The 25101-nt window shown below is 40.0% G+C and overlaps 1 protein-coding gene across 3 annotated transcripts; it reads left to right on the top strand.

Moving 5' to 3' along the window:
* Positions 1-1270: 1270 nt before the first annotated feature.
* On the top strand, positions 1271-23700 carry CFAP221 (cilia and flagella associated protein 221). Of its 3 annotated transcripts, none has more exons than XM_032693834.1 (25): positions 1271-1462; positions 3115-3299; positions 3723-3823; positions 4813-4899; positions 5004-5099; positions 5992-6092; positions 8466-8569; positions 9722-9881; positions 10385-10508; positions 10595-10706; positions 10928-11036; positions 11759-11846; positions 12985-13074; positions 13936-14031; positions 15213-15303; positions 16443-16570; positions 16994-17074; positions 18085-18192; positions 18328-18585; positions 20035-20193; positions 20613-20707; positions 21265-21354; positions 21535-21654; positions 22618-22647; positions 23249-23700. In XM_032693834.1, exons 2-25 carry the CDS (start codon positions 3161-3163, stop codon positions 23370-23372), a joined length of 2691 nt encoding a protein of 896 aa, XP_032549725.1. In that variant the 5' UTR covers positions 1271-1462; positions 3115-3160; the 3' UTR covers positions 23373-23700. The 3 variants fall into 3 exon arrangements, with proteins under 3 accessions (XP_032549725.1, XP_032549726.1, XP_032549724.1); XM_032693835.1 differs by having other exon boundaries at positions 1271-1556; positions 10385-10502; XM_032693833.1 differs by having other exon boundaries at positions 1271-1556.
* The last annotated feature ends 1401 nt before the right edge of the window (positions 23701-25101 follow it).

Raw genomic sequence — 25101 nt, 5'->3', positions numbered from 1 at the left:
GCATGCTGTGAAACAGTGAAACAGTGAGCTGCTGGACTTCACACAAAGGCAGCGTCAGCACTGATCCTGAATTTTCTCCCAAACGCAGCTTTAATTCTGTCGTGCTTAAGCATCTCTCCCCAGCCTTGCCAAGGTGTAGGTGTCATTTTTCCTAATTAACAGCAATTACATCCTACTGAGTATGGGAACTATGATCTGGGAGCTGAATTTTATGATCTGAAGGTTTTCTTCCTTTTCTATTTAAATTGAATGTTACACTACTTTTGGTCACATTTTACCTCTATGTTAAAAAACTGAAAGTGAATAATTTTATTTTTAGAACATATAAGGAAAAAAAAAACTATCCTGGAAATATTTCTGGCTTTCTGTACTAAGCCTATATTTAAGACATCATGAGAAAAGCATCAGGGCCATGAATAGTGTTTGTTCCAAATGCACATTCACACCCAAGAAAAATGTAAAACACCCAATGGCTGGAGGAGATGGGGCAGCCAGTAGTCTTGAATTTATTTTTTATGTTGCCTAATGCAGGATATATCAGTGCAGAAGCCAGTGAGGGACTGGCACAGATTGCCCAGAGAAGCTGCCCCGTCCCTAGAACTGTTCAAGGCCAGGTTGGTAGGGGCTTGGAGGAACTTGGTCTGGCGGAAGGTGTCCCTGCCCATGGTGGGGGGCGGGAACAAGACGATCTTTAAGGTCCCTTCCAATCCAAACCATTCTGTGATTGTATGAGTCTTTCTCTTTGGCTCCTCCATTATACTGGGAGTTTAGACAATGTATGGGTTTGGGACAATTAGAAGGGATGCCAAGGTATCGTAAGCAAAACAGCAAAATAGCAACATTCAGCATTAATTCAGCATTTCTCTGTCTCATCGATCACCTGTCTGAAGGCAAAAAAAAAAAAAAATAAAATAAGGAAGAAAACTTTTCTTTCCCTGTGCCCACGCAGGGAAAAAGTAAAGTAATTCATATGTGGTATGAAAAACACCACATTAAAAAAGGTTTTTCAGGATTGTTTTTTAAGGCATGGCCCTTTAATACCGAAAGTGAGAACACAAAAGGGGGGGGGGGCGGGAGGGGAGAGGGGAGGAGAGAAAGAGGGTTTAAAAGAAAAAAAAAAAAAAAGAAAAGAAAAAAGAAAAAAAGTTGTTTTTCTTCAGTTTTTGTCCTTTCGCCATGACAGGCAGCTGAACTGCCGCTGAGGGGACAGCAGCCGACAGTGCCTCGGCCCGGCGCGGCCGCCCCGTTGCCGAGCGACCGCCGCGGGGCCGCGGTGAGGGCAGAGCCGGGCCGGGCTGAGCCGGGACTGCCGGGGGGCTGTGGGGGACGAGCGGGCTGAGCCGGGGCTCCCTCGGCCGGGCTGTACAGGACGTGCTGTGTGTACAGGACGTGCTGTGTGTACAGCGATGCTTTTGCGAGCCTCACGCGGTTGTAGTGGAGTGACACCGCGTCCCTCGGTGAGGTGAGGTGTGCGAGCAGCTCCGAGACACGAAAGGGATTAGAAAGCCCAAGAACTGGCAGGAGGAGGGCGATATCCTGGTCTGAGGGTGTTTGGGGTGAGTTTAGCCATGGACCCCCATGGTTTCACATTTCTCTTGGTGGCTTCACACACACACACACACACACACACACACACACACACACACACACACACACACACACACACAAAAGTCTCGTTAAGGGTAGACGCAGCTATCCTGGAAAATTGAAGAACATCGGTCTGTTTAGACATTCCAGGACCTTAAGGCTTTGTTCTCTCTTAACCCTTTGAAGAACATTTAGTGCGTTGTTGAAGTTGGTGAGCCATGATGGCAGCATCTCTGCGAATTACACCAGGAATCCTTTGAGAAGATAAGTCTGCCAGCACCTTTCCAAACCCTGCAATTCCCAATACGGAATACTGACCAAGAGAAGGAGGGTGGCAGGTGTATATATTAAAGTTGAACAACACAAATGGAAAGAATTTTTTTTAGCATACTTTTGTCCAAGTTTGGTTGGTCTCACTACCTCAGAAGAAATTTACTGTTGTGCATAACAATGCAGCTCCTCTTACACATTTTGTGTTGCAAGTGGAAAATAAGTGCTTGAAGCTATTGAGTGGAAAATATTATCGAGGCCAGGGTGCCAGTAGCACGTTATTTTAAGCTTCTTGCTTATTTATTATTTAATACTACAAAACCCATAAATCAAACCAGCACTTTATGAGCTTGAAGCGACTCTCAACTTGTGCCTGGAAGATCTAAAGCAGACTAGAAAACCAGACAAATACCAGACATGAGACCATAAAATGTAATGGGGGAGGTGGACTAATGATTTAGCTTTGGAACTGTTGAGTGCTGCCTGCTTGAGGGCTGAAAAACCCAGCATGGCTTTTGAATTCAGTATTTGTTCCAAAAGTGTCTTCTCTTTTTCTCCACACAGTTCTCTAGTTCATACAGAGCCAAGGGCTGTATGCTATATTTACAAAGATAAATTCTGGTGGATGGATTGTGTCTGGTGTCTTTATTATATCATGTTTGCATTTGCTGTTAGAGAAGTTTATGTTCTGATAACTGCATACTTAACATAGGATCTGTAAGGCCCATGGCTTTCTGGGTTTACAGTTATCTTCACTAAACAAATAACCCAGATGATGCTATCCAAACAAAAAATTCAAATGCCAGTTTTCTTATCCCTCATATTAATATTTGAAAATTTAAATTTAATCTACAAGTTAACAACCCAAACACCCAGGAGAGATTGGAAGAACATTTTGGCAGAAATCAGTTCGGATAGTGGAATTATCAGAAATACCTCATCTCCTTATCTGTGTTGGGGGACATGGAGGTAGAGAGAGATGTTTTACATAGACCTGAAAGGAAAATGTCCCCAGTAAGCCTTAGAACAGATGAACATGCTCAGAGTGCTAGGCCTTGCAGTGAGAGCTAGGCCTTGCAGAGAGTGGTTTCGTGGAATCTCTCTGTCCTCATACTTGGCACACACAGAGTAATCCTCTTCAGCAGGGAAAAAAAAGTAACTCCCTCTCCTAAATGTTTTTAGGCAGTTTCAGGCAGCAGATGTTACCAGGGCAAGGGAAGACATTGTGATCATTATGTTGTCTTCATTTGACCCCAGGCACTGAGGATTTTTAGTGCCACTGAGACCCCGTTTCTGCCCTGATATGGATGAAGTTCAGTCAGCCTCCACAGACATCACTGTTGCTAGGAAGACCTTCAGGAAAATACCAAGTGTCCTTTTGGGCAGCCTCGTGGAGGAACCTAAAAAAAGAAGTGCTGTCCCCAATCACCTGCTGGAATCAAGTAAGTTCCTGCTTTCTGACTGTTCCCCAACCTTGGAGCAATCCTAAGAAGAGGCACTTGGCTGTTGTTTTTTTTTGCAACTCACAGGCAAAACTCCCATCCTGTTGCTTAAGTTGCAGCTTCTTGTGAGCCCACACCATAGGAGAGGTAGTCAGGGAAGAAATAGTGACTGTACTGATTCTGGCTGACCCTGAAGTTTTGGGATGGCTTGTTGAAGCCATGATGCCAAGAGGTAAACTGGTGTCAAGATCATGGCTCTGCTGGGGTTTTTAAAAATTCATGCCTACTTAACGGGAGAAATAAACTGTCTCATTTTTTTCTATAATATATTGGGTATAGCATAAATAGACTTAATCCATATAAGTAGCAGTCATCATGTGTATTTCACCTGGTCTCCTTTTCTCCCTGTTTTATGATCTACAGAGATTTATTCAGCATTTCAGAGGAGCAAGGTTGTACGGGCTGAGCCTGCTGTGCTACACTATGGAGGGTACGAAGTTGGAAAACATCACCAACAGACACTGGTAAGTGTCAGAGCAGGGATCCTCTTGGGTCTCATAAAAGGACAGCAGAATCTGAGCTGACTGCTTGTGGTCATGAGGCCATTGCTCTGTGGAGTGCTCTCAAAAGCAGCATTTAGAATGTGTAGCCCTGTGGTAACAAAACAGATGAGTACCAGCCACGCCGTGTGCAGCACCCTCCTTTACACTCTGTTTTAATTTCTGTTTTCCGTGTCTGCAAGCAGTGTAAGTGATATGTAACTTGCACATCATGAATGAAGAGATTAGTGTTTTAACTCCACAAGAAGCTTGTTTTCAAAATGCCCTTGGCCTGTCACTGCATCTGCAAGCACGTTCACTGTTGGGAAAGTTTTGAAAGTACCTCTGGCCTTCTGCCAAGAGCAATTTATTCTGAGGAAGGAAACTCACTGCATAGGTTTGATTACCTTTCCTTGGGAATGGTTTGGGTATTTCTTCTCTCTACTTTCCCTTTTCTGCCTTCTTTATTTATATGGTAGATGTGTTGAGGCAGAGGTTGGGTAGTTATGGTGGACCGGGTTCTCCAGATATAATGAAAATAAACAAGATGCAGGAGGGTTTACAGGCTGAACTGTCACTATCCAAAGGTTTGTTGCTTTGTAATCCAAAACAAAAACATGGAGTGTTACATGATTCCTGTTGTTTCAGACCTCTCTAAAAATGGTCAGTAGATTGCTTCATTTTTTGTTCCTCTTGCCTATAAGCAAAACATGATCAGAATTCAATTCAACAGTAGCATCTCTTTTAGCAAGACTGTTGTTCCTTGGTTAAGAACTGTGACTTGTTTCCAAAGAATAAAAATGCATGTAAGGTTTGCATAATTTTCTTTTAAATTCAGAGCATATTCAGAATTATTTCTATTAAAGTAAAAATTATTACTTCTTTGCTATGGAGAGTTTTATAAAAAGTACAGTTCTCAATTGACCTCTTATATTTAAAGTGCTTTGTGGTTTTGTTTTTCTTTTGTTCTACAGAAGCTGACAAATATTTCTGCCAATGCAATAAACCTTCACATAATACCACCCCAGACAATGTATTTTCAGATCAAATACAGCAAAGCAGTAAGTGTCAGAAAGCTTTCACACTGCCCTTTGCACACAGCACAGGTTTTGTGTCATATAAGGAGCTTTTACATGCCTTTTATCTTGTTTTGGTCCGTTTCTAGCACCGGCTTGTCCCTGGTTTGTCATATGTGGTGACTGTTGATTTTTGTCCTGATGAGTGGCGATATTACTACGACTGCATCCGGATTCACTGCAAGGTGAGGATTTATCACAAAATATAGTTTGAAGTTGTGATGGAATGAAACAACTCTTCGGACACAATGACAATGACAAAGGTATAGTTAATATTCTAGAGTCACATGGATTTATTCCCATTAAGTCTTGATTGGAGTATTTAATTTTAAGCATCTAAAATTTTCCTCTGTAAACATCCCAGAGCTGTGGGTAAGATTATATTACTTATTCTGCTATTCTTTGCCAGTAGACCAGTTTTTGTGCCACAGTGATGTAATATCTTAGCTGAGCAGGCTCAGAGGAGCTCGGGAGAGTTGCATAAAGTATGGAAACAGATGTATACTGAGGAGAAACACAGTGATAATCTTGAAGATCTTTTATGCCCACTTACTGGCCAACTACTAGAGAAACTTTTTATTTCTATAACAAGCTAGAGAAACTTTTTATTTCCATAACAAGCTGAGAAACTTAGGACTGTTCAGCCAGGAGAAAAGAAAGTTGTGTGGAGGTCTCATAGCAATCTTCCAGTATCTGAAGGGGGCCTTCAGGGGAGCTGGAGAGGGAGTGTTCATCAGGAACTGTAGTGATAGGACAAGGAGTAATGGGTACAAACTGAAAGAGGGCAAATTCAGGTTAGATATTAGGGATAAGTTCGTTACTTTGAGGATGGTGAGGCCCTGGCACAGGTTGCCCAGAGAGGCTGTGGATGCCCCAACCCTGGCAGTGTTCAAGGCCAGGTTGGATAAGGCCTTGAGCAACCTGGTCTAGTGGGAGGTGTCCCTGCCCATGGCAGGAGGTTGGGACTAGATGATGTTTAAGGTCCTTTCAACCCTTAACATTCCATGATTCTATGATTTATTCATTGTAAGACATAAATATTTGCATCCATTTGTTTGTCTGTTTGTTTACTTGCAGGGAGATGATAACTTAGTTGTTCCCATGCATGCTTATCCTGCTATGAATGTTGTAGAATTTCCAACGTTCATAAATCTGTCTGATGTATCAGTTGGTCAGAGGTGAGTTAAGGACAGACATTTGTCCACATTTCATGAGGCATGCCCAAACCCAGAAAAATCTCGTTTTCCTCTATTTGTACAACTTAATGTCTTAGAAGCTTTAAGGAAGTAATCTGCCATCTGGACTTCAAAATAATTCTGTACATGAACTGTTTCAGGGGCACATTCTCAGTGAAGTAAATGCTGTGCAAAGTTAACATGTAAAGATGCAACTGGATTTTCAGTTAGTCTAAAGCAGTGCTGACTCACCTCATTCATCATATGGTGAAGCAGTATGGCTGCTGTTTGTAATCTTTACACTCCCAAGTACTGTGTCTTTTTAGCATTATTAGGTCATAAGTGAATGGATCTTCCTTTCAAGATAAAGGGTTCTGGAAATGAAGGTTTGGTTGGTGTAAGTTCTGGAAATGAATGTGTGGTAGGTGTTAAGTGCTAGCAAATAGCTTACCTTAGTCCAGACACTGATCAGTCATTAGATATACTTCTTCTGTTTAAAAATATTTAAAGTGATCTGATGTGAAGCTCTGAATGGCATAGCCTTCATCTCACTTTGCCTGTTGCATGGATGTTACACTGAATGTTCTCACTAAGTAATTGGTAGTAGCTGTTGATAGGAACTGGGAAGGGGAAAAGGAGAAGGCAGATCCTGTTAATTAGGGTTTAGTTCCGCAGGATATTGGTTATATTAGTTGTATTCATGGTTGTTAGTATAAAGATTTGAGTGAATTATAGGAACTGAAGGTCTTAGCTAGGTTTTGTCTTAGCCTGTGAGTTGAAAGTAACTCATGAATTCTACTGAAATATGAATTGGCAAGGCCCATACAAGGAAAATTCTGCCCACTGAGTCCAGCATTGCAAATGAATATTTGTGTCCTTTTGTTTTTTCTAATCCCTTTTAATCTGTTAAACTCTAGTGAATCCATCAGGAGTTGTTGTTACAGCTTTCTCACAGGACTGAACACAACTCCCGACTTTTTGGATGCCTCTAGGCATGACGTGATTCTGGTTATTTGCTCTATTTTAGTGCTGAAATATACAGAATTTTCATATTCCCAGAATATAGAGAAGATATTAGAAAGAGTATAAAATATAATTTTAAATAATGGGAGGGGTTTTTTTTGACACAGCAGGGATGCATGCTCAGAGATACTCCTGAGGGAATTTGGAAGAGTTCTTGAAAAGAAAACTCATAGTTTCAAACCTTAATTTTCTACCAGTGTTTTTCATCATTAAGCTGTTAAAAACTTCCCTAAAAATAAAAACTCTCTGAGGTACTTGGTACTATACAGAACCCAAGGGGCTCTGGGCTCAATCCATAGCCAGTGAGGTCAATGGAAAAACTGCCTATTAATTCCATAACTGTAGGATAAAATCTATATTCTATCACCCATTATTCTCCTTAGGTACAGAAGGTCCATCAGGCAACAGGTGGCATAATTGTCTTGGGTTTAAGGCACTTTGATTACTGTTCAAGCTCCACTATACACTGAAACAAATTGCCTGCCCAATCTGCTGTTACAACTTCTTCATGAACAGGTCATATTAAGAGAGAAAAAAGGGCTTTGCTATCATTGCTTATTTCCTTAGGCATTTCAAAATGTGCTTTCCGAAAGAACATTGTGTATAACATGCATTCTTTGCTAATCAACAGGATAGAATTTCAGTCAGGCAGCTAATAAAAAGCAGGAATAAGCCTGGGTAAATTGATCTTGATTTGCAGGATGAGGGATGGTGTTACACCAATGCTTTTGTGTTTCAGTTTGATCTGTGAAAATACATGCATAGAAAGACAAAGCAGCTTGAAAAGATGTGTGCTAATACTCTTCATACAACTTGCATGAGACATAAAGGGCTTTTATGAAAATCAGGCCACAGCATCATTATTTCTACAGTGGTAAAAGCCCAGTCATGTGCTGGAGTTTTCAACACTTCTGAAGACTGCACAGTCTTTTCTCATCATCTTTCACGGGGAGGGCCATGGGAAAAGGCTGATTTGTGGTTCTGTGCTCATTGTTGCTCCAGTCTGGATTGTTTGTACTTGCTAGATATTAGAGTTTGTAAGAATTTGAGGATACACAGAAATAAATTCCAAAAAGTAGGTTTTTAAAATTTTCTGTAATCAGATTCTGTATGGGTAGGAGAAAGTAAGTCAAAATGTAAAATGTTCAGTTTTCAGATCAAGATTTAGCTTTCGTTTCCTCAGGAAGTGAAAGATTTGAAATATTTTGCTATTTTGGAACAGTGAGGAATTATAATTTTCTAAGTAACTCACCCCTCTGAACACAGATAATTTAGTGCATGTTGTGTATAATATTATTTCCCAGCTTGTAATTGTAGTTTCATTAATCTCATTCTTCTTTTCTCTCTTTTCAGTAAGGAGTATGTTATCCCGTTGCAGTGCAGCTGTCCAATAGATTTTGAATTCCACATTGATATTATTCAGCCTCACAGAGCCTTCACTGTCCAGCCAACATTTGGTAGACTGAACATCTTTGAAATCCTAAATGCTAAATCTGTATTTATTAAGTGCAGTTACTTGTGACAGTGTATTCAGTGTTGTACAGAAAAACACTTTGCCACAGGGTTTTTCCAGGTAAATGCAGCCACTCATATGCAGCTTCATGGCAAAGAGCCATCAGTGGCTGGTAGATTTCTTTTGGTAATGCCCAGCTACAGACCTCTGACAAAATATGAGATGTTCCAAACAGTCCATCTGGCCTTTACCTTCCCAGAAGAGTATCCCAGAAAAAAATATCAACCCAGTAAAACTTAAGTCAGAAATTTTGGTAACCTGAAACTAGGAGGTACTGAAGGCCATGTGAAAAGTACAAAAACGTTTCAGCTCCTTCTCAAGCCACTGAGCTCAGAGATCAGCAATCAGAGAATCACATAATCATTTAGGTGGGAAAAGACCTTTAAGGTAAACCTAACACTAACAACAGAGTTCACCTTCAAGGATTAAATTCTCTACCAAATTGTATACACATACAGGAAAAACCCAAACCCAACCCAGTGAAACTAACTGAGGTTTACAGGTTGCAGAAAGACAGGCAACGGTCACTTGAAAGAGATGAGAAATTACTCTTCCTGATGAGCAGAATAAGCTCCTTGTTGCAGAAATGTTGAGGAGTCCCTGTATCCTGGGATTGCACTGAATGTTTAGGGGTATGAATAGTGGTTAAAGTGGTTGAGAAAATAATGCAAAAGGTATAAAGGAAATAGGGTCAAGTAGAGATAGGTGATGCATCAAATCCAGATGAGTCCCCCAGCTTGGAAGAGCACAGAGGAATATGTTTATAAGGCTTTGCTCGTGAAAGCAGAAAGTGATGAAGACTTAACACTAGCAGATGCAAGTGAAGAATGTCCACATGTAAACAGGCAATGATTTTCACAGCAGTATGAAACATTACAGCCCTCCTGTCAAATCTTTCTGCTATTGCAAAATATCTTCTATTATCTGGCAATGGACATAGTTCTTGAAAGACACTTTGAGACCTGAAATATTTTCCATGCCTACTGCCAACCACTCACAGATTGTTTGAAAAAAAAGGTAGCCCAGAATCAATTTCAGCATATGTAAGTGGGCTCATGTTATATGGACTCTTAATGTTTTTCTCCTCTCATCATAGGAATAATTCCAGGCAATGAAAAAGTGAAAGTAACTGTGAAGTATTCCCCACTTGAGTACGGAACAGCACAAATGGCAATGCAGTTACGGATTTCAGAGTTTCGCTCGAAACCCTATGTGTGTGTATTCACAGGAACATCAATACCACATCTGGGTCTGATGTATGTGTGGCTGACTGATCTTTGAGTTCCTTTGCCCAAATTCCAAAAAATATCTATGTAATAGGATTTCATATCATTTTGCTGTAATAGTTTTAAGCATTTGTATCTTTGGAGACTTAAAATGCACTAATGTAATTTGACTGTTAATACATGTACCTGCTCTGCTACATCATTTACTCAGAAGTGAAACTACCAAAACAAATATAACAAGTTACATGTTCTTAAAGAAGTATTGAGCATCCTCAGCTTCTGTTGTTCCTCCTCTTTATTATTTTTATTGTTGAGGCCTTGCAAATGCAGGGGGTTGTGAGCAATGAGGCCTTTTGGGCTATACTTAATTTTTTTGTGAACACGGAACATTAAAAGGTTTGGTTCCGGTCATTATTTGGGAGAGAAATTTCCAGTTTCTTTCTATACCTAAAGGGGGTGTAAATGCATGTACTAGACCTATATGCTGTTTACAGAGTACTTATGAGAGCAATATCTGTTCTTTTGACATCTAGAAAAGAACATTTTGACAAACAACAAAGTCATCCAGCAAAAAAAGCTGGGTCTGCAGGAAAACTCATGGTGTGGAGAAGAGACCAAGTCAGCCAACCGCGATCGAAGCCTATTCAAAAGGTAAAGGTGTGAAAAGACAATAATTACAAGTACTTTTCTGGGCTGGAAATCTTTCATGTTTCTATTTCTTCCTATTAATTTATGTCTCGTAGGAAATTGAATACCAGAACCTCAGATTCCCCACAGACCTGTCAAATCCGTATGCTGTAGCTACTGTTTTGATACAGGAACCAGGCAAATTGAAGATTAAGGACTTAAAAGAAGGTAAAGTAATTAGGCAGCATAAACTTGGTCTTAGCATTATTTGTAGTTTTCTGATGAGGAGCTTTGCTTCAGAATTGCTGACATGATGTGACTGTAGTTTCTGTGAGAAATCTCACCTTAGCTTTATGTATTAATGGGTTCAGTTACCATGATGGATAGATTTCACAATTAAAAATCCAATCTAGTTTGAGGTGTGATATGGCTTTTTGATATTCCTGCAGTCCTTTCCCAAGGCAGAGAAGGGGCAAAAACCAGACAGATGAAGGAAGCTGTATTTCAATTAAAAGTCAAACAAAATGTTGAGGAAGAGGAAGCAAATCATCTAAAGTGGTAAGTGTTAGTTAACCACATTAACAAGACTGGGATTTACTTAAGTAAGGCCTCTGTGAATGATGTATGCAGTATCCACTAGTGCATAATGCTGCCATTTCTTGTCCCAAGAAGGCTTGTTTTACAGCTAAGTTACTGTTGTTTCATTTAATTTTTTTCTCTTCTGCCTAAGAGCAGTCTCAGTAGTAATCCATAGTAGTAGTATCCAGTGAGGTCTTTGATTGTGTTATGGTTCCATTCAGAAAGAAACCTGCTGAAAACTTTGTTCACCCAACCTTTTTCTCAGACATCTCATCTTGTGCCCTTAAGGGCAAAGGAAGATTTTGTCATGGTTGCCAATAAATCAAGACTAAAATGAATAGTGGACTGAACAGAATTATACTTGGAAGTGTTCAAAAACATGTAGATGTGGTGCTGATAGATGTAGACGTGGTTTAGTGGAGGACCTGGCAGTGTTAGTTTAATGGCTTGACTCAGTGATCTTGGAGGTCTTTTCCAGGCTTATTGATTCTGTAATCCTATATACATCAAATGGTGTAAAGCAAAACATAGTTGGATGTCTAAGCACACCATGGTTTTGTTTGAAATCCACAGATCTGCTCTTACACTGAATGTCATGGACACCTAGGCACCTTAGGAAGAGGAGAGTGAGTCTGTTAGCCTTTAAGCAAAGCAAGCTATGCATTAAGTAAAAAAAATTCTTGCCTCCACTATTAATGCAGGCAGGTTCATAAGGGAGAAGATCCAGTCTCTGAGGAATTTAAAAAAGAGATTATTGAAAGACGACGAAGGGAAGAAGAGCAATACAAGGTTAGTCTTTGATGTTTTTTTCTGTAAATTTAACCCCAAAGTTATACTTTCAGATTATGCAGTGCACTAGAGAATTGTAGCAAGCTCTCTACATCTTAAGTTTTTCGTCATACATCAATGCAAAGCTGTACTAGCTGTGCTTGTTACTGCAGCTATATCTTTATTGTGCCTGAATATCTTTATTGTGCCTGTTTCTGACGTGGTTTTATCTTGGAGGTAGACAGAGAGAAGAGTAAGCTATTCATGGAAAGATGACTAGATCTTTGCCCAACCTAGCAGGTTTGCACCCAGTCACATCACAGTGCCACATTCCAGCACAATCCTGTCAGCACTGTGGCTGCATCCAAACTTCTGTTTATTTGTACCTCTCTGAAGAGCTGATGTCCTGAATGACTCACAGTCAAAGAGAGAGATGCAGCCAGTACTCTCACGCAGAGCCATGGGGAGATAATTCATCCGGTTGTTCTGCACCTTCACCATCTCTCTCTTTGGTTTCTTCCAGTCACTCCAGACTGGAGGTCATCTTCCACAGAGGTGACAACAACAATAAGCAATACTTGGTGGCAGGAAATATTTTTCCATGTGGCACAGCCCTCAGAGACAGGTGGGGCTTGTCCCTCTTATCCTGCCTCCTGGATATTCAAGTAGCTTCTGACATCTCACTGACTTCCAAGGAACTGCTCGCAGGAGTAAAATTATTGTTAGACAGGATAAAGGCTTGATTTATACAATGAATTAGGCATAATTAATTAATTCAAACATTTTATTTAATAGTAAAAGGGAGGAAGTGAGTGAAAAAAAATCTAAATTGTGAGATTGTTATATCACTGAATTGATGTATATTAACTTTGTTTAGAAGCATTTATTTCCTTACCTGCTGATTCTGGCTATGCAATGCAAACCATGTTTTGCTAGGAGAGAGATCTGATTGAAACTCAGACCCGAAAACACATTGTTTTACTTCATGTGACTTGCTTGAGGGTTGCCATAATCACTCTCTAAAAGGGAATTAAGTCTATGTTTTGTTAATGCACCTCCAGAACATTTCATTGTAAGTGAGTTTCACTAATTGTAAGGAAGGAAAGAATTCACTGGATGCTTTGTGCTAATGTGATTGTTCTTCCTGGTGACAAATTAGATCCAAAGAGGAGAACCTATCATAGAACAGGAGTTTCAAAGGAATGAAGTAGAAGTTTCTTTCAAACGTGTTACCCAGCATGTTGGCCAGGTTTGTACGTACATTATTATAGCCTGCTATATGTTATTATCACCTACTAAGCTACCAAACAGCCATAGATGTTTGACATTGAATACTTTTCCTCCTAATGTTCTTATTTCTGTGTCAGTGCCTTATTTCCCATTTTACTTTTAGGTAGGGCAAGCATCATGTTACTTGCACAGCTCATGTTCTGATGTTCTGATCTAATATGAGAGTCAAAAGGAAATCTGAAGGCCTAACCTGAGATTTATATTACTTGTTTCTCTCAGGAGAAGCTTTCTAATGCCTGATTGTAAGGTTAAGCTTAAATCAAAAGATTTGCAACCTTTACCTGCAGGTCTGATTGACAGGAACCTTTCTGGTACTTAGATTTTTTTGCTCCTTCTCTGTGGCATCTTTCACCCTTCTTTAGTATGTGCTATCAGCCATTATTGGAGAAGGGATACTGGTTTTGCTGGGCCCCTGGTGTGAGTCCTTACAGCTGCTCCAGCTTCACATCTGTGCAAGATGTCTATATTTGGTAGAGACCCTGTCCATTCTCTCTGCTGTCCAACTGCCCATGTAGTGCACTTAAATTATGGTATGTGTCTGCCATTTGTGTGTGTGCAGACCATGCAACGTTACCTCTCATTCCCCATACCACATCTGCAAGTATTTGGTGATTACCTCCCACTAAGCCCTTCCATGAAGGCTTCTGGTTAAATGCCAGTACTGCAAATGCTTTCACTTGACTTAATTTCAGTATTTAGGAATAACATATGGATGCAGGCCAAGGAATGGCTTGGGCTGAAGGAAATTTCTCCCTTATCCAGTTGTAAAAGGGGTTGTCCTTTTTCTTTTCTGTTTCCTTTAAAAAAAAATGCCATGCAGCATCCAAGTGTGCAACCCACATTTGACTTGCTCCGTAATGACCCCTGGGACAACAGAAAGAGGATGTTAAGGAAATTCCAAAAAGCAGCATACAAGGTAAAGTGAACAAACAGAATGCAGTGTGGTGGCATGATACCTTGGAAATAGCACAAGAGAACATGCAAACAGACACATAAGGAGTGTTCTCAACTAGCTAGGGATTTGATAGTTTGATAAATATGGCTCTACCTCAACAGGAAATAAAGATATGGAGTAAGTTTTGTATTCAGCTGGTGCTTCATATTGCACTTGAGACTAAATAAATGCAGATGAATTTTTTTTCTTTAAGTAAAAAATACTTCTGCACAAAGAAGAGAAAATTTCAAAATGCGTATAGAACACTGTACCTGGTACAAGAACAACATCAATAAGCTGGAGTGAGTTCAGTGTCGAGCCACTGAGGAGTCTAGAGCACTCACTCTGTAGGGAGACAATCTGGAGAGGGAAAGCAGAGGCAGAGAGCAGCACTTTCCAACACCTCTGAGGAAGTTACTGATGATGGATCATCCTCGCACTGGTGCCTGGTGGGAACATGGGAAACAATGGGCATAAATTCAAATAAGGAAGGTATAGACCTGGAAACTAAAGACTAATCAGTTAAATCACTTATTTCATTGGGTTTAAATTTGAACTTGCATCTCCACTGCTGTTTCTCCAGTAAATCTCAATGTAGCAAGCAAGATAGAAATGTCCTGCTCTCCTAGTGTCCAGTTTGGATATTCTCCAATCTATTCAGAATATTGAGGTCTTGAAATGAAATGCTCTTTCCTGTAAGATAATTTGCTGTAAATGGCTCCTTCTGGTATTAAAACCTAGAGCTCTTCATTGTTATGCTGTGATACATGGGCAAATTACACAGTGCAGGTTGCTACTTACTCTCCTTGTTCTCAGAGCCACAAATACAAATATGGCCCTGATCAACTGACTGTTCACTCATTGTTATATCTGTGTATGCCAATAAACAAGCTGAAGGATTAGGACCTAGCCAAAAAAACAGTCTGATTAACCTGTAAGGTTTTAACTGTATTTGTTGTGTAATGTCATTGTAGATTTGAGATCCATTCTACATCTCTCTTTCCCATTTTCTCCCTCCTGAACATAAAACTATATTACAAAATAGAGATGTCTGAGTGAGCTCTGTAGAATAAATACAGTTTTAACACACACAGTATATTTCTATGGCTGTAAATCTCTCAGAGTCTTCAACTTAATATTAAATTTAAAAATCATTCTCTCAGATTTTGATTCAGGCTCGGCTGAATCGTTTATTGCTTCTGTTCCGTGGACTGACCAGCGAGGGCAGAGGTCAGGAGGAAGGGTCTGTGTCTGGTAAGGATTAGAACAGTTTGATATTTTGACTGTGGGCTGTGATAATTCAGGTTGTGCTGCAGTGTGCCAGGTTCATTACATATAAACATACAGACAGAGTCCTTACAAAGGAGTCTTCCAGAGGAAAAGAGAAGTGTGAAAAGGTAGAATCATAAAGTGATTTGGACTGTAAGGGGCCTTTAAAGTTCACCTAGTTCAATCCACCTGCAACCCTTGGCAGGAGGGTTGGGCTAGGTGGTCTTGAGAGATCCTTTCTATCCCAACCCCTTCTATGTATAGCCCAAGGAAGAATGGAGGGGCAAACAGGACTATATGAGAAATAGGCAGATGAACAGATCAGGCAGAGCCCAAGAGTCAGAGACACAGGATAAGAGGAACTTACTGCATGTGGGATGGAAGGGGGAAAGATTCCAGAATGTGATGAAGGCAGGATGTCTGAACCCAGGCAAAATGAGGCAGTAGGAACCATGAGATACATAGCCAGTACTGGGTTCAGGTTTTTTCCTCATCTCTTTCTCATGTAAGTGCTTTTAGTCAATCACTTTTCTTTATACTGAATTGCAAATGCTGGCCTGGAAAACTCACTTGTTGCTTAACAGTCATAGAAGGAAACTGGCCTTGGATGGGAGTCATAGTTGGGTATATGGGGGACAGAAAAGAATTTTTGTCTCTTATGTCCCACTCCCACACACAAATTGACAACTGCTGAGACACATCTTTCCATACCGGGCCTTTTCCTGCTTTTGCCAATAGGCACATTTAATTCCCAGTATGCAGGAGTTGCATGGATGCTGCAAATAGAAGGTGTAATGGCACTTAGTGTAAGAGAGACCTCTGACTTATCTCTTCCTTGCTGAGCAGAAGGAGATAGAGAACCAAGCTGGAATGAGTGGGCTGTAATGTCCTCTCAGGAAAGGGTAAATTAGATCTGTCTGCTAGTCAAGGTATCGTGCTTCATATCTTGTAGATGTGACATTTAAAGCCTTTAGGAACTATTACTTTATTTTTTAATATTAAAATTACTAGACACATCCTGTTTTAGGAAGATGTTAAATACATTTTGTGGCTTGATTCTATTTTTGAAACAGTGTATTAAGATAAATTATGAAACTTTAATATTTGTTTTCCATTAATGACAGAAACCAGGGGTTTCAGCAAATCAGAGAAGAGTGAAGAATGTAAGGGCCTTTCTTCCAGCATATCTGAAGATCTTATATTGCCTTTTGAATTCCCCTTTTGCAGTTCCCATGAACAAAATGATGATTTGGTAGGTATAGTAAGTAAAATGTTGGTCAACACTCAAGATAGGATTTTGTTGAAGATATTGGCCTGGTACTGCCTTTATTAAAATTTCACAACATGACTGGTTCTGACAGATTAATTCAGGACTTGGTATTTATTAAGAGTACTGCTGAAAACAGTAAAAAAAAAAATCTTTGCATTCTATTATTCTGAGCAATACATTAATGTTCAGAGTTAGTTAACATCCATGATTTTGCGAAAGAAAAGAAAGAAAAAATTACTGAAATCTCAAAGTCCAAGAAAGAACAGCAGAAATATCAAACTGTATAAAATAAATGTTTGCATAATTGTTTCCATATGTTTTCAGTTAGCTGTGCTGATGGATTGCTGCCAATGCAAAACAAAATGCCCACCATATTCCTAGTTTTTAAATACTTTTTTCTTTCAGGCACCTGATGCTCTTGGACCAGTTCCTGTTGGATCTGTGGATGTGACAGTCAGACATATTCTTCCTTATTATGACTTGAAGGTGAGTTAGCACAGCTCCCTCAGCTGTATTGTATTTCTCTCTTCCATCAGTCCATTTAGATGTTTTCTTCCTGATTCAGTGGCCTCTGTGCAGCCCAGTAAAAATGCTTTGTGCGTCTGTGTGATTAGCATACTCGTATTAAAAACGTCTCACCTGTTTCCATAAGTAACAAGCTCATAGTCAGAATAGTCCCCTCTCTCCAGACAGAGAGATGAGTCACCTCAGCTGAAACTATTATATCTCAAACATCAAAGTCCTTCTGTGAATGAGGATGCTGTGAGCCCTGCACACCACACAGTTTTTTCTTTGGTTCTAGAGTTTTATAAAAGTGACATAATAAAAATGTCCTTCCTTTTAGAAAGTAATGGAAGTCTTCTGTTTATCTGGCATCCAGTTCTGCATGCTTAGTTCCTTCATAGGAAATGCGAACATCTCCTTCTTGAAATATTTTTTTTTCAATTTTATGAGTATAGAAACTTTTTTCTCCTGAATTCTAAACCCATTTCTCTCCAATTTTTGAATAGCAAAAGATCAAATTCTGCATCCCATCAAAGTAAGTATAATTCCTTAGGTTCAAATCCATACAGATTTTGTGTCAAAGTGCACTTTCTTTTTATTCAGGTGATGTGACAAGTCTGGGAACTTTCTTGTAGCATCTTTTCCCCTTACTACACGTTGCTTCATCTGTCAGTGTTACAGCCATTACTCACACAGCCTTTCGCACCCCATTAAGTTCAGAATGTTTGATCAAGAAACTCTTAAATCCATTATCTTTCACAGAAAAGCAAGAATGAAAATATTCTCTTATGCCCTTATTCAGCTTTTCCTGATGAATTATGCCTTCTCAAAGTTTTGGTCATATACCATGTTCCAGAATGGTGATCCAAGTATCCTTTGCCACAGGGATGTGATGTGTCCGTGATAAAGCCGGAATGTTCCGTTCCATCTGTGAGTTAACCAACAGTGATTATCGTCATCTCCTGCAGCACATCTTTTTTCTTTTCACTTAGGTTCCTCAGCATTCCAACATTATGAAGTATCAACCTTTCTGTACACACTATGCAGCCACAAGTTACAAACCTCGAGAACTTTCCCGGCCACTGAGGCAGGGAGCCCAGGTAACAAATCACCTGAAATTCACACTTTGCTGAAGTCACTCCAACCCTACAGTTCTACAATAATTTGATTAATTTTGTCTCAGCATTTTATATTGAAAAGCTTACTACATTCTGAAAACCTTTGTGTTTTTCAAGGATGAATTGATTCAAGTAGCTCCTTCTGCTGAGGGGCAGCTTGACCTGGTCTTCCAGAGGACAGACTTTCACAAACCATCCCCAGGAGAGGATTTTTACAAACCATACTCAGAAGAGGATTTTTACAAACCATACTCAGAAGAGGATTTTTACAAACCATCCCCAGAAAAAGTAGCAGAAAGAGATATCAGCCTCTTAAAACTGGTTCCTCCCCGAGCTTTAGTCTACCCTGCAGAGAGCAACCCACTTCGCATTTTTGTAAGTAGATGTTGACTTCCACAAAGAACCTAGGAAAGGAAGGAAAGTGTATTTGTTTCATGAACAGCCTCATGTGGAATTGAGAGGCAATTTTCTTACTCAGATTGGTATATAAAACTATACAGAGTGAGAGTAATCCTTCATGATGCAAGCTCTGGTAGATAGGAGTCACAGAGCTCATCCCACTGAGAAAGGCAACTTTTCGCTTTAGGATGGGTTTTGATCAGTTTAGGGAAGGGCTGATAAGGCAAAATTGCCAGTGAAAGCAGAGAACTGGAGACCCTTCCAGTCTGACACTCCACAAATGGTGAGTGATCACAGAACTCCCTGGAATACCATGGAGCCCCTTCCTTCTTCTCCACTTGTTTCCCCATTTGGATGCCAGAGGAAAAGGCATGATCTTGGTATCTCAGTCCTTCTATAACCTCCTGCTCTTGCCCAGATAGGTAGGACAGTCTTTTCCTGCTATTCAGCTGGGGGACTACAGTTCTGCCTGATCCCTTGGTAAACAGAAAAGTGAAGTCAAACTCTGCTCACATTGCATCCTGCTGCCTTATAGTTTCTAATAGTTCTCAGAGCATCCCAAAGCACATTTCCAAATTATTAGGCACAGAGATTCAAAAAATCCCCACCACATGCTGTGCGTGGGAGAACTTTCTGTTACTTACTTGTTGTGTAGATTGTGCTACTTGGCACCAGCTGCAGAAGGTGTTTCCCACACAGTGCAGCTCAGCCTGCAGGTGCCTGAGGTGTCTGAGCAGGCAGAGGCAGCTGTAGAGCTCAGTGCAGTGCGGTGTGTGGGTGCAGGCAGATCTCCCAGCCAGTGTGGCACTGTGCCTGGCTTGGGTGGCTCTGTCTCTGAGCATTTCTTAGCTGCAATGGCCCAGAGCCCACTGTGCTGGTCTGGTGATCTTGGCATAACGTATATGTATAGACTTGCCCTCACTGCCTGCAGCCAGGACTCCAGTGGACTTTCTAATGAGATCTTCTCTGCATCTCTTTCATCCCTCTGTCGTGTCATAAGAGCCAGGCACAACCTGATTCCACACTACCCAGCATTAGGCTTTATCCAGAAACAGATGCTAGTGCAGGGAAATTGATGGCAAAATGCTCACTAGCTTCCCCCACAGTGAGTCCACTTTCCCTTTTTGGATTCTGAACTGTTCAGAGAGGCAGTAATGGGTTTTAGAATAATTAGGCAATAGCTTTTTCTCCCAAACTTCAAGACAACAGCTAAATTGCTGTATTTTAGACAGTGCAGAGAATGAATGAACCGGACAGATTATAGGATGAGGGGAAGGGATAGGAAACGAAGGATCACACCAAACAGTCACAATGAGAGAAGGCTGTGAATCTGGGGACACTAATTTTAAGAAATGAATTTGCATGAATTTAATTCTTTATAGTGCTCAGAACAATTTATTAAAATAATCTCTTCATTGTTTTTAGAACCCTGCTCCAGGATTAGTTCCATTTTTACTTCCATTGCCCTATTGTGAATCAAATATTGAATATCATCTTTGTCCTCATCCAAAATACACCTTTACCAAGGAATGCCCCAAAGGATCCAGTATCCCAATCACACAAAAGAAATTTCTGCATCACAAGGTATGGCCTTTTGGGTTTATTGTATGAGTATCTGGCTTGGGTATGTTCTTGCCGAAAACTTGCTCTAAGGAATCAAAAAGGAAGATGAAGTCATCCTAAATAGAAGACATTTTCAAATATAAATTATGCATGCACTTAAATATGGTCATGAATATGACATGGTTCGGAATAACTAGCTCTAATAATTCTTGTTAGGCTTTATCCATGTCTCTTATTTATCCCACAGTGTTTCTTTGCTCCTTCTGTCTTTTTACTGTCTATTGTACTTTCACAACCTTACAATGATGGGAGGATCTTTGAAATATTTAGCTCTCCAGATTCAATTCTCAGCCAAGAAGTGAGACGCTCTGCCCTGCAAACCTCTCTCCCCACTGCATTATGTACTAGGGGTCTGATTACTGTAGCACTTGTCATTTCAGGAAGTGATTTCTGGAGTAATGGAATGGAGGAAATTCTCACCATTGGTGTATTCCACTTTTTCTAACATTCCCACATTGACAAATACAGCACCTAGGTAAGAAAAAATTTGAATATACAGTGCCTCTACCCTGCACTAGTTTCTGTTGCCTGTAAGTATATTGACCAGTTACTAGTCCCACCGATGAAAGTGGGCCTATGGGTGTAATAAATTGCTGCTCAGAAATCCAAAACCAACAGGGAAAACTCCTACTGAACTCCTTGGAGGGTGGGTTAAGAGAAGTATCATTAGAGGAAATGCCTAGGAGAGTTCCAGTCTGCACTTTCAGTAACATCTCTCCTGGAAGCTTGTTGTCTCAGTCCTAGCAGACCCCAGGAAGTACAAACTCTGTCTGTCCTGCAGGAGTATGAACAGTAAAACCTTTATTGTATGGACACTTGTACCCAGTGGTAGCCAACATCTCTTGGGCTCACATTCCCTTGTATTACAGCAGTTTCTGGTGTACTCAAATTTTCCAGGAATATCTAAAAGTACCTCATCTTTATTGTAACCGTAACTACTGTGAAGCTTCAAAATATAAAAAGTTTAGTGTAGAGTAACTGCACTAATACCATTAGCATTAGCAGTTTAAACTAATACCATTTCCATCACAGGGATCCTTACAGTTTAGATTTGCTTCCAAGAGATGTACCACCAGTGCTGACTGACTTACCTGAGAGAGACAAGGAGAATGTGATTGATGAGTAAGTTTCTCCTCTATTCTGTACATGTTGTGATTGTCTGTGTGTAAACGTGTCTCGAGGGATCCTCAAAGGCAAAAGCACAAAGTCCCTCTTGCATAAAACATACCTTTGTTTTCGTTGGCTAAAAAATACTTTTAAAAGGATAAAGGTCAATTGTTTGTCATCTTTACTAATTTTTAGTGAGACAGATGAGGCTGAGTTTGAAATGATTCTTACTCCAGAGATGGTGAGAGCTGAATTTCCACAGATTGGTCAGGCACTCACAGAAGACGACGAAGAGGAATCGGCGGAAGAAGAAAGGTAGGTATAATTTTAAATTAGGAAAGAGGAATAGGAAGGAATCTGAAGTCAAGCATCCCCTTCAGAATTGCATAGAAAGTCATACTGAGATGCTCTAGGGGCTCCATCACAAGTGGGATGTAGATCTGGTACTTTTGAAAAAATTTGCACTGCAAATGCAGTCTCTGGATTTTACTTCAGAAAGCAGCTGTGAATGTGACACATTGGCTTGCATGTCTCTTATTTGGTAATATCAACATGATTTAACACTTGAGGCAGTTTTCTTGCCTTCTCAGAGAGAGTCAATATTCTTGGACCAGTGACTTTCTTTTCAGTCACCCTTTTGGTTAGATATTTGTTAATGCTGGCAGAGGAAAAAGCCCTTAGAGTTTCCCCCTGGCATGGTGCTTTTTACTGATTTTTTTCCTAGGAGTAGGTCACATTTGCTGTGCTGTCAGAGCTTCACACTGCCCCAACACACATTTCAGCAGGTAGTATGGGTATGATAAGTGATTGCAGAGCAACGTAGGAGAAAGTGCTGAGCTCTATTTGTGTTTTCACAAATACCTTGTGGGACTTGGAGCAAGTGAATTAATCTTTCTGTCCAACAGTTGTCCCCTTGTCCCCTCTTTAAAATGGTCATGATGTGGCTTAGACGTCAGGATGAGCATAATAACCTGAAATTTTCAGAGCCATCAAAAATATCTCCTTTAATTTTAGAGTGAAATAATTTGATTGACATTGAAATCCCGTGTAACTTGCAGCCATTAAACTTAAAACCAGTGCTGTGTGTTGTTGAGGTCTCTGACAAAACACTGATTGATGTATTGTGATTGCTACAGCATTGATTGAAGATAATTAGCTGTTAAAATGTAGGTGTGTCATACTCAGTGCTGTTCTTTACATTTTGTGACACTCTGCTTGTCAGAACATGGGGATTTGGGACACCTTGTGTAACTAAAGAGTGACCTTTTTCTTCCACAGTAGTACAGTGCTGGATGATGCTTCTCCTGGGTAAGTAGTTTTATAACCGTAAGATTCTTTCTCTGTGAAGTTTTAGATGTTTTCATAAAAAATGAAAATAGTTTTCTATATTAAACAACTCTGGGTATTGATATTTACTTGTTGAAATCTTCCCTATTATTTTGGCTCTGTAAAGAGGGAAACAAAAATTTCTTAGCAAACAATGAAGTCTCAATCCTTTATGTTGTCATTGGCAGGTTCTTTGTTGTTATTGGTGGGGTGGTATTTACTAGATGACAGAGGATATACTGCTCCTCTATCACGGTTTCAGCATTTTATCCTTAAGGCAAATAAGTTTTTCATGTGGCTACTCTTGTTCTGGCAATTACAGCATGTGTTACTTCATGGATAAAATGTAAAACTCAGCTTGTATTTACCTCTCAGATGGTTAACTTTCCTAACTGGCCAAACCAGGAATGAGTGTTCTTTCCACAGTTTCACTGCTTTTCCAGTTCTGCATAAGTAGTGGAATTGCCTCTGCATTCATTATTAAAAAAAAGAAATTGTGTGTCTCTTTCTTTGTATTTTTCAGCATTCCTAAGTAGTTTCCCTGGTTATTATAAATACAAATGGTGTTTTAAATTTCTTGCAGAGACCTGCACAACTATCCAGATGGACATTTTCAACCCCAAAACAATGAGCTTGGAGAAAGGATTCAAAAACATGTGGAGACAATGAAGCTGAAAGCTCTTAATAAAACCCTTGTTCTGGGATAAGAGTAATTTTCCAAAGTCCATGGCTTGGCACTGCTTATCCTGTTAATGTACAAGGCCTTCTAAATCCCAGCTACATTTACTTTCGTTCAGTGAGGTCAGCAACTTCTTGTGCCAAGAGAACTGCCAGTAATACCACCTCTGTCAAGGACTGTCACTGTGCCCATTACACCAAACACAATAATTACTCTAGTGAGAAACCTCAGCCTTGTACCTGTTCATTTTGTTCTGGTGTGAAGGACCAGAAAACCTCAGTACTACCATGTAATTTTGGTAATTAATTTACAGCCCACTATTTTCAAATAAAATGTGAAAAGACCTCATGACCAAATTCTTCTGAATTTATTTTTTTCAGTTATGATCTGTCCTTGAATTTTTGCAGGTAAGTTGCTACATCTCAGACTTGACTGTAAACCATACACTCGAGACTTTTAATGAAAGGGAAGACTTGAACACCATTAGTGTCCACCAAGACAATGTCCAAGCACGTCTCATTAGCTGTTCAGAGGTTTCATTCAATGCACAGCTCTTGGCAAAAGGATTATGAATGAATTGCATAGCCCTGTGAGAAACCTGTAATGCTCAGGGTGTATTGCCTAGAAAAGGAGATTTCTCAGCATATCACCTTGCAGTTGTCTCCTTACTTTTTTCTGGGAAAGCTGGGCATCAGGCAAAATTGATTTTAACCACGGGAATTGAGTGCTCATTTTGAAGAGTGTTCCAGGCTATTTGTGCTGAAAAGCACATTCTTCTATACTAAAAGGCACCGAAATTGCAGCAATACACACTATATTCCTAGAAGCCATACTCCTTTCCAGGCATACTTAAAACCTTTAGGAAAAGAGAGTGATCAATATAGACAAGCTGTAAAAAGCCCAGGAAGATAGAAAATAGGAAAGTAGGGTGGAAAAGGTACAGGATAGCCTGTATTATACTAGCTACATGATATCTCTGCTCCCTTTGAAGAAATAAAAAGCTGGAAAGTTTCTGCTAACTGTCTAATTGGCAAGGGATTGTTCAGAATGCAAGTCTGGATATCTGCAGATTTCTCTGACTACAAACAGTTGCTTGAACTTGTACACATGGTCATTTTCTTCTGCAGGTCCTGAGGAAAGCAGTTGATCTTTTAAGAGATGAGCTAAGAGTTGAGCATGTTTCTTAACATGACCATGACAAAAACATTCTCACAGTTTACAGTGAAAACAGTTCACAATTCATAGTTTAGGTAAATGAAGCATAGATAATTCTTAGGAACTGGTATCTATGAGCTAAATGTCTAATCTAGTCTAGTAAAGATGGAATAAGTGTTCAGAAACAGTGGTGATCAACCAAAGTTAATCTCTTTTTGTTGCAGCAGTATTGTCTTTCCTCCCTTTTCCAGAACAGTTTCCTGGTCATCCCAATGGAAATTATTCATGCTCCTCCATTCTCCAGTGGAAGACACCAACCTTCAAAGAAATGAACCTCCTTTTTATTGAAGTGATCCTCCTTTCTCTGCCTTAGCACTTTTATGGGCCAGGTTTCAGTGTGTAGAGAAGTGCATTACCTTGCACTAAAATGTTCCTAGAATTCAAAGGTGCTGTTGGTAATGCACAGACCCCTGTGCATTATATCCCTCCAGGATATCTCATAATAAAAGGCTGGCTCTTCTGGAGGTAATAAGTTCTCAGAGGCAATCCAGCTGAGTCCAAGAACATGAGATTTGGCTAAATAATTTGAAGTCTTAGTTTTT

The sequence above is a fragment of the Chiroxiphia lanceolata genome, chromosome 7 (genome assembly GCF_009829145.1).
Source record: "Chiroxiphia lanceolata isolate bChiLan1 chromosome 7, bChiLan1.pri, whole genome shotgun sequence".
In the NCBI taxonomy this organism is placed as follows: domain Eukaryota; kingdom Metazoa; phylum Chordata; class Aves; order Passeriformes; family Pipridae; genus Chiroxiphia; species Chiroxiphia lanceolata.
The sequence above is the reverse complement of the archived record's forward strand: the minus strand, read 5'-3'. Positions and strand labels throughout refer to the sequence as shown.